This window comes from Suillus fuscotomentosus (assembly GCF_016647785.1).
Source record: "Suillus fuscotomentosus strain FC203 chromosome Unknown F5891scaffold_46, whole genome shotgun sequence".
In the NCBI taxonomy this organism is placed as follows: Eukaryota; Fungi; Basidiomycota; class Agaricomycetes; order Boletales; family Suillaceae; genus Suillus; species Suillus fuscotomentosus.
This window is the reverse complement of record NW_024539558.1, coordinates 62,052-72,769: the sequence shown is the minus strand read 5'-3', so window position 1 is coordinate 72,769 and position 10,718 is coordinate 62,052. Positions and strand designations below refer to the sequence as shown.

Genomic DNA, 10,718 nt, shown 5'->3' with positions numbered 1-10,718 from the left:
GTCGGGGACGGTATTCGCATTTAAAGCCCTGTAATCGTTTACCCAACGAGGCAGTGCCGTAGGGTCCTTCTTTGGTATGAGGAATGCAGGTGAGACGAAAGGGCTTGATGATGGTTGTAGGCAACCCGCAGCGATATGTTGATTAAGTAGCGCGTCCCACGCTTCTCAATATTTTCTTGGTGTATTGTAGCGTCTGCATTGAATGATTTTGTTAGGATCTTTTAGAGTAATTCAATGCACAATGTCAGTAGGCAATTCGTCGATATGCGGTATATCCTCCGGGAATCTATCGTCGTATTTACGCCGCATCTCCTTGTCCAGACGTTCCAGGTGTTCCTTGTTGTCTTCGATGAATGCAAGAGTGTCGATTCGGCGACACAGAACAGATGTGATGTCGTTGGACTTTGATGTTGCATGTTGTTTGACTTTGTGGTATTGCGGTCCGAGCGCTCCCTTTAACTCTCTTATGACATTCTTGCGCATGTGAAGAACATCGCGTCGAGACGGGTGCGCTTTTGTGACACGTTGGATACGTTGAGGGGCATTCAGGAGATCATATTGCGAGTTCTTGGAGATACAGGTTCGAGTTTCATGATCTATGACAAGGTAATTGTGTTGTAAGAAAGGTCCTCCGAGGAGGAGCGGGACACTAAGTCCCAGTGCAACAATGGCGTGTATCGTATGTGAAGTCCAGTCATTATTAAGAGAAGAAGGTGAAAGAAGAACATATTCGGAGAAAGAAAAAGGTAGAGAAACAGAGTCTGTAAAAGCTGATTTCGCTTCGATCTTTGTGTGCAGTTTGCGTCTACGCATCCCAAGTTTGGTCACGATGTTCTCATCAATCAGAACTAGATGTGACCTGTGGTCAATGAGTGCGTCGACATGTTCAAAATAATTGATAGAGGGCCCTGTCAAAAGACAGGGCCATATAAGGTGGGCAGTTTCAAGAGGGGCTATGCACAAGTCATCATCTGAATCAGAAACCTCCTCAATCGTCGAAGTAGGCATCACCGCGTTCACAGGTGTTACAGCTGCGACCGTCCTTGTCTTTGGCTTGGCAGTGAGCGCGTCGGCCTCCATGAGGGACTTGTAGTTAGTAGCTTCAGGTGCGCCGTTGGGACAATCTTTTGACTGATGTGAAACGTAGAACTTTCGACACTTGAAACACCCTCTGTGTTTCGACAACAAAATCTGTTCCACTTCAGTCAAGGAGCCCAGGCAGGTGGAAGATGTGTATGTCTTTGACGACGAGGGTCTGTTGTTAGATGAGATGTTGCGTTTCGATGACTTGAACAATTCCTCGGCTATTTTCTTGTGAGCAGCTAGATCGTCGAGACGTTTGTCGTCAAGATGCTTGATCTCCTCGATCCACTCTCTTAGCGTGAGGTCGTCGGCGAGGTTTGCTCTGAGTACAGGGATGGTTAGCTCATTGCAGATGTTCGCTTCGAGCTGATTCCATAACTGGTCATTATCTAGGTGGGATGTCCCGCCATACAGTAACGCATTCTGATTCTGCAATTCTAGCACCCATTCATAGAACGGATGATTTCCTTGTTGCGAACCAAGGACTTTTCTGCGGAGTTTGATGTCCCAGTGTTTCTCCAGCCAAGCAGACTTTAGGGCCGTCATGTACTCATTGAACGTGCCTGCATCTAGTATGGCACGTTGTGCTAAATACCAGGTATGTAGACGCGCGTCTAACATTCCAAAGGCGATCATCTTGACTTGGTCTGCGGCTTCAATGTCCTTGTGCATGAAATACGTGGTACAAGTGTTGTCCCAGTCGCAAACAACTTCAGGCGTGAGCTCGCCCGCCAGGAGTCTTGGTGGTTTACTGGGGGCAGATTGCTCTACTTTGGCTGTCCGCATTTTGTGATGATGAGGGTAGGTTATATGTGCATGGTTCGTGTCAGAGTCGGAAGAGGAGTAGTAATACCTCTTAGTGAGGATAGTACATCTAACAGGTGTAATGTTCAATGATATCAAAGTCAGGGGAGACAATGGTGGTTCAGGGAGGTGTGGGGGAGACTGTGGGGGAGATCGTTGTCTCAATTCTCTTGCACATCTTCGTGTGACTAGAGATACGGGGACGGTTGGATTCCTTCCTGCGGAAGGCAGTTTGGTGGGTCAGGAGACGGGTGGGAAGCCCAGCGGGTTGGATTTATGGTGGTTCTAAGGGATGACAATTTCGTTTCTGTTAAAAAAAAGTGGAACCTTGCTGTGGAAACAGCGTGGAACACTAAACGAATCAAGCGAGATAACAGGACAAAATTATGTATTTCTGAATCTTTGTATGCGGGGTAGATGGTAGATGGTAGTAGGTAAGAGACCCGAGTCTACCTCTAAACGTCGTAAGAACGGTGGAATATATGGGGCAACGTCACGTGACGTTGCTTTGTTAAGCACGTAGTAAGCAATCAGCTTACACATAGCTCAGAATGGAAATGTGTAGACTTGCAGCTCTCAGACGCGACTTGGCAGTGAATTTGTGATTTTTCGCTAATATAAGTATCTAGTGCTATTCTAAGGCTTATTTAAACAATACTTTACCTTTTCCAACAATCGTTTCAACGTGTTATGCGTCCGCTATACAAAGATTGAGCCATGACCTGCAAAATCGCCCAAGTGGCTGAGATTGGGACCCTGGACACCAGTTTGGGGGGGAGGGACGAAAGGAGTGTGTGTTCGAGATTCGCCGAACGCACGCCTCTTGATGCAATGATTAGCTGGAGGTACGGGTTCATACACTCAGCATGCTGGACACCGTTTCGTGGACTTTTAAAAAGAAAGTAAGGTCGCTGACCACTCGGCGGCATCGCTGCGATATGAAGATTCGTTATCTTACTCTTTCTCCTGGCTGGCTTGTTCCACCGCGTCGACCGTCCCCATCTCTGGAGACTGAGTAATGGTCGAAACTGAGCTGCCATCCTCAGGCACTTCCTTGGTTTCACTGTTCACGATACCTCCATTGCCCACAAGACCCCAAACAATTTTCTCCCTTCCCATTGCCTCCTCCTCGGCCTCCGCCCTCAGCGTCTCTTCCCTCCCATCTCTCGATAGCTGGCGCAATACCTCAATACTTGTCGACGCCGGTCGGAAGAGCCTGCGATTGAACGACGGCACGCCGTTCTCATCGGCTTTAGGTCCTTCCTCCTCTACCAAACCGTTCTCCTCGACCGTTACGACAGGGCTCTCGGCACCTGCCACCAAGTCCTGTAGCCTGCTTGGTGTTATTTCCTCACCCTCGCCTGAAGAGGAGGCAGCAGTCTTCCGTCTTCCAAAATCCAGCGCATTCCACCATGTCTCCATCTCCTCCGGTCCGCTGATATTTGCTGGGAAATTCCACGCACGGAACTGCCTATCTTTCGCAGATGCGAGGTTGGCCTGAATTCTGGAGGTTTCTAGCGAGCTATGTGAGACGGTCCAATGGAGAATCCCTGGAACACCAAAACATTAACACGAATGATAACGAAACTGGAAGAAAGATGTGATGACGCACAGTCATCGTCAGGCGTGACACCAATCGCTTTTGAGCCCCATACAGGCTGGCCAGTGACAAAGTTCTGAACCTCTACGTCGATCTGAATGATTGGAGGCTCCTCTGTCTTCACTCGTTCCCCATCCTTCTCGCCATCTTTCCCTTGCTCCGCAACCTTTATTTCATCCTCTACCTCCTTCAACTCTGCTACGCTTTCTCCTTTCCCTTCTTTCTCAGTGTCCCACTCGACAGGTTCCACCCATATATTCATCTTCGACGAGCGCTCCCGTGTCTCGAAAGTGCATTTCACGCTCTAACCAGAACCACACGAGTTAATGAAAAGTTGGAGAAGACAAAGAAGTGGACTCACCCTCTCCCCAAACACTCCAACAATCTCATCCATCACTACTTCCAGCAGCTTCACACACTTCTCAAATACGCGCGTGCCTCTGGTAGGTGCACTATCGCTGTTGACAACACCCGCAGGTTTCACATCTTGTCCGAACAAGCGTGCATCCATCTCCTCGAGCGAGATGTACTGGAAACCGAAAACGCGGGCCGTGTTATGGTAAGCAACAAATACTCCATCCATATTGCCGATACGAGCTTGGAAGCTGGTATGGGATGTTGTTAGGCCAAGAAGAGAGAAAGCAAAAGGGGTGGAGCGCCAACACACCTGTACTTCAGAAATGCACTTCGAATTAAATCGTAATATTCTTTCTCGAAGCTCTCCAGTGGTCCGTGAAGCGTACGAATGAGGTAACCAGAGTTCTCCTACATTCAACGAAATCCGTTAGCCACAGTCCCAGTTCAGAGTATGGATGCGAAAACACTGAGCCATTGATATGTAAATGATGTGCTCCGATAGAACTACGATAATGGATGGCAATCAGACCCAAACAAAAAAAATGCGCACCTCGAAATTCAGCAAATCCAGTCGGATCGGCACCGCTGCACGGGTCTTGACATCAAAAACGCCAGTTCCTGGTAAGCGCGGGTCCACACAATCTAGTTGGGAGCGCATTAAAAAGCGGTCGCTCTGATCCCATCATATCGGTCAGCAAGTTGCCCATCGCCAACCACACCCATACAACACGGACATTGTCAGAAACCCACGCGCGAAAAAGCGTAAGAAAAGAACGCACCTTCGCATACCGATATGCCTCCCTCCTTTTATCCTCCTCACCTTCCGCTAGGGCGGGCGAGGAGCGCAGGAAAGTCTTGAACTCAGATTCCGGAACTGTCAAGAATTTTTCGAGGAGAGTGCCCTGTAACGCAAACGCATGCATTAGTTACGTGATACGCGAATCAAAATTCATAACGCGCATTTCAAAATGAAAAGTGAGAAAGAACAAACGAAGATAAAATCAAATGCACTTGCGCGACGCACCATCCAGGTCAATACATTCTTCTGGCTGTCATCCTCACCATCTTTGTTGGAATCGATCGCCCATACACCGTCTTTGTATCGTAACACGATTGATACGGGCATGCGCTGGCCTGGGGTAAAGTTCGTTGGCTGTGGATAGATATGTCAGCAAGTATTGCAAAATCTGTATAAGCAGAACGGGAGGTATATAGACGCATCCAGAAACGTGCAGTCAGACGTCATGATCAAGAAGCGAGTGTATACCGCACGTGAAGGCATAAGAGCATACGCCACATGACAAGAGCTCGATATTTAGCACGTTGAACCGCACTGCGCAACACGCGGATTTAGAGGAGAACGATGAAATTCATGCCCCAAAAATTGACCTCAGGAACTGTAGATAATCACCCACCTCATGCGCAAAAGCGCCGCTCAAAACACTCGTATCTACTTCCTTTCCACCAGAGATGAGGAAGTAAATGTGGCTGAGCAGACCGGTGAGTGAGGATGTGGAGCCAACGTATGGTCGGGAGTGTATTTTGGCGAGGGTATGAAGGTCCTTATGGAGTGAGTGTCCTAAGATTTTGTAAACAGAAGAAGCAAGGATCAAACGTACATCATCTTGAGAACTCCGTATGAACCCAGTGACGCGCTCGAACGCGAAATCTGTGACTTTGGGTATGCTCTCAAGCCAAGGCGTGAAATTATATACACGTGAGCGTGGATCTTGGAGCCAATGAACGCCGGGGCTGCGAAATAGAGTTCAATTGGCATTCACAATCTACAAGGCAGAAAGACGCACTTGAATAACACCCTATCAAGCCCATGCGCAAGCCGCGCAATAGGCTTGTGTTCTGAGGGTGGGTCGATATCTGCCGACCCATGTGTCAGAACCACATTCAAAACCTTGCAAATGATGAATAATACGAACCTTCCAGTACGTTATTGGTAGAGCTCGGTCCGCTTGATGAAGGAGCATTCAGATCTCGCACGTCGTCGAAAAGACCCTCTACGCGACGGGTATAAGGTAGGGGATGGCGTACGTGCGGCGGTTGCCCACGTCTCGTGGACTTGATCTTTCTTGGTCGTCCATCGACACTGACCGACCCCTGCGATCCAAGATTCTCATTCTCCCCCGGTTGAAGCGCTTCACATGACAGACCAAAACTGAATGAAAAGTAGAACTACAGTGAGTTCATGGAAAACGCACCGTCCTCGCCCCACCCCGTCGTCCAACCATCCTTCGCCACATGATTACTTTCCCCAGAACCTTCAAACAGTAGCTTCAGTACCCCCGTACGTTTCGCGTCGGACCCTGCAAGAGAAGCACGCGCTGATTCCACAGCAGGTCGTGCACCGGCACTTCCAAACTTCTTTTTTTTTGGATGCTTTTCCTTTTTTCTTCTCTTCGAAACACCTGCCGCCGGAATGTCACGATGAGGGTTCTGAATGGACGAATTGCTGCGCGAGGAGTCACGCTGGCTACGCAAAGAGCGCGAGAGTTTCCCAAGAGTGTGTTCCTGTCCTTTTCCATGCCCAGCCTGTTGTCCCTGCTCATTCGCCGTCTCTCTGCTTCGGCTTTTATCTTTTCCCAAGTCCACAATTTGACTCTGGCCTTGGCTCTGGCTTTGGTTTGAGTCCGCGTCCGAGTTGGCATTTAAAACACCAGCAGAAACGCCAAATGCTCGTCTTCTGCAAGTGAGTGCACTGATAGCAATGGAGCGTGCATTTTGGAGACGGTGCATTCGAAAGTCGTAGTTCAAAACTTCAGATTTTCGAAGTTGAACGAAAAGCTGTTTGATGGGCGCTTATTTACATAAAATCAAATTGCTCATACGTCATGCATCTTCAAATAGTCCAAATCGTTTAGGAATAGTCTAACTGGTGCTGGCGCCATTGCGCATGCACCAGTGAAATTTATCCAAACGCCAGAAGTAACTATATCGATCAAGTTAGCAACGAACTGCGTATCATACTCATATTCTGCATCGACAACCAAATGCTAATGTGAAAGTGGCAGAAACACGACTCGCCATCCAGTTATGCCACTCCTTGACTAGCCTATCGATGTTCTTGTGGCAACGCTGTTGCAATGAGCTGCATGCCAAAGCAGTAAGGACGACGATGAAGAGGGAACGCATAATCTGTGCGAGGTGATACGAGCTTTGCACTGTGAAAATTTTACTCATACCACTGAGGTAAGGGATACGCTGAACAAAACACGGCTTGCGTGAAAATAGTTCTATCGGTTTGACTTGGATGCGCCTAGTGCATGTGGTATGTCAGAGGAACCTTGGAAGTTTAAATATCGGCTTGGCAGATTGGTTGCGCCTGGTAAGTGAACTTGGCCATGAGGATGTGGGAAGAATATATTGGAGGTACAAATCTTTTCAAAAATCATTGGAGTCCCGGGATAAACAATTCAGAATCCAAGACTGGAAGCCCTTGTCAAAGGTGAAATTTTGAAACGAGGCTCCTTCGTGCCTCTGCGAAGCCCTGTCTATGATGCGACCTCTAGATCGCACCGACAGGTTGTAACTCGCCAAAAGTAACAGCAAGGTTGCGTCCTAGTACAAATGTGCCAGGTTAACGACGGAATGCATGCTCATTGGCTTTCTCCCGTGTATGTAGGACATCACAGCACCGAGCTAGATGAGATCGGCTGTTGAACATTATGCACCGATGCTCACCCTACGGCGCTCTCAAGCGGGAAGCGTTCAAATTCATCTGCTGCGACTCACTAGGTGGATATCACTCAGCGTCCGACTGATACCCGTCAATAGCTATAGTTCTTTGATAGATTGGTGCTTCGAATGTTATTCTGGGGATAAGTATATAAATGCGGCAGCAATGGGCGAGAGCAGGATATTACGACCACCTTGAGAACGTACTAGGGCTAGAAAGAATAATGTTTGTTGTCCTACATATCCTTGAAGTCGCTGCTGAAATCTTGTGCTGGATTAAAGTCACCCGATAAACTTCGTTGGTATCTCTAGCCGTTGCAATGTCGAGCTAGTTGCAAGCATTACTAGTAGTTCAACATTGCAACGTTGTCCATTTTTCATTGACTGCATGCCATTTAAATTTCTGTTGAACATCCAGCATTAGTGTGTTTCCACCGATTTTCATTGAGACCATTATCCACAGAGAATACCTTACAAACAATTCTCTACATTCAAATCTCCCCAGAGCACACCGACTCCAGCCATTCAACATCACTCCTAACCTTGGTGAGGTTCTCGCACCCATCTGAAGTGATCAATATGTCGTCCTCAATGCGCACGCCGCCCATTCCGCGGTACTCCTTCAACAAGTCGTGGTTCACATACTCCGATTCCTCTACAGCTTTGAGTAGATGTTCGTGGAAGTAGATTCCCGGCTCCACGGTCTATCGGAGTAAGCAGGTGAACAATCCACATAAGAGATTCGAACTTACTACAACCATGCCTTCTGCAAGCGGCAACCGGAGCCGCAGGTACGTGTAAAAACTGGGATGGCCGGCTTTATCTTGTGGAATGGTCGTGTTGTTGGTTGGTTTGCTTGCACTTGGGACATCGTGTACATCCATCCCGAGCGAATGCCCGACTCCGTGAGGGAAAAAGGCCGAGCTAATTCCAGAGCGCAGAATCTCGTCTTTGGGGCCTTTGAAGAGTCCGATGTTGAGGAACCCTTCCACGAGAATCTGATGACAGAGCAGCTGGATGGTATCCCAGTGGACACCAGGTCTGAGACTTTTCATCGATTTCTATGCAGAGTGTCACATGACAGTGCAAAGGATGCATGCGGAACTTACCTGCTGCATTTCCAACACAAGAGAGTATATTTGCTTCCCTTTCTCAGTAAACCTTCCACCGTTGCCAACAGGCATCGTGCGTGTAACTTGAAGATAGAAGTTCAGACCTGTCTGGCACTTAGTCGCCACAACTTACTGTCCGCAGAATAGCAATCCCATTCACATCCTGCGTCGATAAGGAGTAGCTGAGGTTCCAACTGCTTTTCGGGTGCAGGACCGTGTGCCAAGGCACCGTGGTTCAGATGATCGTGTGGCTTTACAGGTCCCCAGTTGAACTCTCGGTCATTACAGCAGTAGTGTAACGTAGCGGCTCTCCTGGAAGCCGCGACAATAGGGAGATATGCCTGATGAACGGCCCTGATGTCATTGGTGAGTTATCGGGCATCAATACTTGATGCGTTCGTACCCTTCACGCCGGCATGACGCAACAAAGATTGCCTCCGCCTCCGCCTCTTTCTCAATCAGCCACTCCCCGGGAAGAAGTGGACGATCAATGCCTGCACCTTCTCCCTGAGCAATCTTACCCTGTACTGCGTTGCCCAAAACGCGCATGACGGTCTCATGCGCCCTGGAGCTGATGTCATTTGCATGTCGAAGCATCGTGATCTCGTTCTCATCCTTGATCAATCGTGTTTTGTGCAAGGAAGAGAGTAAGTATGCATCAGTTGCGGTGTGGGTCTCTGATGTAACAATAGTCGCCATGTACTCCTCGGGTAAGGTGGGAAATTGAGGCGAGTTGCGCGGCAGGGTATGGAAGACAGCTTCGGGGTGTGACTGGAGGAGTGATATGATTGCACCTTGTAGCTCTGAGCTATACGAAATGTCTGTTACATCGAACAAGTGCTTCGCTTCCTCGATCGTGGGTGGAGGAACACTCCACATAAGGTCTGCGGCCTCTACTTCCGGGATAGATAGCCTGACGCTCAGCCTTGTGGAAGAATTTGTCTGTTCAGGCTGATAAAGAGCGAGAAGGAATGATCCAGGCACAGAGCATCCTGTGAGGTAGTAGAAATTGGACTCTTGGCGAAATAGGTAGCTCGCGATCTGTGTCATTTCGGAAGGGTGTGTTTCCTCCTGCAAGAAGAATAACTTGGGGCTAATCGCGTTGATCAATGCTAACGTTGGTCTTCGGGATATCATATCGAGCTACCTTCTCCTTCAGCTGCGATGGAAGCACATTCATAAGCTGTTCGAACGTCCTCTGCACGTGCGACCTCGCTGCGTTCAAATGAGTCAGTCTCCCTTCGTCGATAAGTCGTGATATTGCAAGCACTAACCGAAGTAAGTCAGCCCAGACATGATGTTGAATGAAGTGATGGAGTGAAGGAGTTGTGATTCTTGTAAATGACTGAAAGATTGCAATAGTAGATCCGTGCCGGGGCGTCATGTCATTATGGACCGCCGGGCCGTAGTAGGTCAGTTACTTGATTTGGAACTGCTGCTTTTCTACTACTTGCTCTCGCTAACGTCGTAGCCTAAGGCATGTCAGTCCTAGATTTTTTGGCTGAATTGTACCCAAATCTCCAATATGAAGTAGTCACGAGTAAACCCTACTACTTAGCTAGTGTAAGTGACACATCTCCTGTTGTATGCTTTCGAAACCTGATTAGATTAGCAACGTCCCCAATCTTCCGCATCGTTCAACTTGTTATTGAGATCTGAGATCTTGACTACCATGAACACTCATAGAAAAAAAATCTACTGACCTATCACACTGGCTATGGAAAGTGCATGTAATGCCGTAGTAGTGTCGATGTGCAATGAACGATATTCACGACGAGGAAGTTTGGAGGATGTAGAGTATGGACAGCCCGATCACTTCGCAAGTTTAGAAATCAGGCTTCAGCTTCAATAATCGAATAGAATCCAGATTCACCTATTTGACGAAAGTAAAATGGAGGAAGTGTGCAGAAGCCTCCATGCAGTCATGTTCTTCTGTCTTAATGAAAATGAGGCTTTCTACAGCATATTACATACAACATACCGGCTGCGCTTGACGTTCACCAGATAATGTCATCCGTGAAATGTTATTGCGAACACGATCGAAGTTTTCTTGTGCCGGTTGATATGAACAGCAA

The 10,718-nt window shown here is 48.1% G+C and overlaps 3 protein-coding genes across 3 annotated transcripts; all 3 read right to left on the bottom strand.

Annotated features, from left to right (window-relative positions):
• Positions 1 to 231: 231 nt before the first annotated feature.
• On the bottom strand, positions 232 to 1,869 carry F5891DRAFT_1191864 (uncharacterized protein; the record flags this gene model as incomplete). Its single annotated transcript, XM_041367519.1, has 1 exon — positions 232 to 1,869. The coding sequence occupies one exon, from the start codon at positions 1,867 to 1,869 to the stop codon at positions 232 to 234; it is 1,638 nt and encodes a 545-aa protein (XP_041222998.1).
• A 605-nt stretch (positions 1,870 to 2,474) lies between these two features.
• On the bottom strand, positions 2,475 to 6,641 carry F5891DRAFT_1048416 (mitochondrial protein Pet127-domain-containing protein). Its single transcript, XM_041362377.1, has 12 exons — positions 6,058 to 6,641; positions 5,779 to 5,994; positions 5,650 to 5,719; positions 5,464 to 5,596; positions 5,260 to 5,406; positions 4,869 to 4,997; positions 4,624 to 4,746; positions 4,395 to 4,517; positions 4,155 to 4,252; positions 3,849 to 4,092; positions 3,500 to 3,791; positions 2,475 to 3,437 (listed from the first exon to the last, which is right to left on the bottom strand). The coding sequence occupies exons 1-12, from the start codon at positions 6,590 to 6,592 to the stop codon at positions 2,842 to 2,844; spliced, it is 2,706 nt and encodes a 901-aa protein (XP_041222997.1). The 5' UTR covers positions 6,593 to 6,641; the 3' UTR covers positions 2,475 to 2,841.
• A 1,290-nt stretch (positions 6,642 to 7,931) lies between these two features.
• On the bottom strand, positions 7,932 to 9,995 carry F5891DRAFT_1048410 (Creatinase/aminopeptidase). Its single transcript, XM_041362376.1, has 7 exons — positions 9,918 to 9,995; positions 9,791 to 9,858; positions 9,047 to 9,729; positions 8,777 to 8,997; positions 8,641 to 8,726; positions 8,284 to 8,592; positions 7,932 to 8,235 (listed from the first exon to the last, which is right to left on the bottom strand). Exons 1-7 carry the CDS (start codon positions 9,937 to 9,939, stop codon positions 8,023 to 8,025), a joined length of 1,602 nt encoding a protein of 533 aa, XP_041222996.1. The 5' UTR covers positions 9,940 to 9,995; the 3' UTR covers positions 7,932 to 8,022.
• Between the last annotated feature and the right edge of the window lie 723 nt (positions 9,996 to 10,718).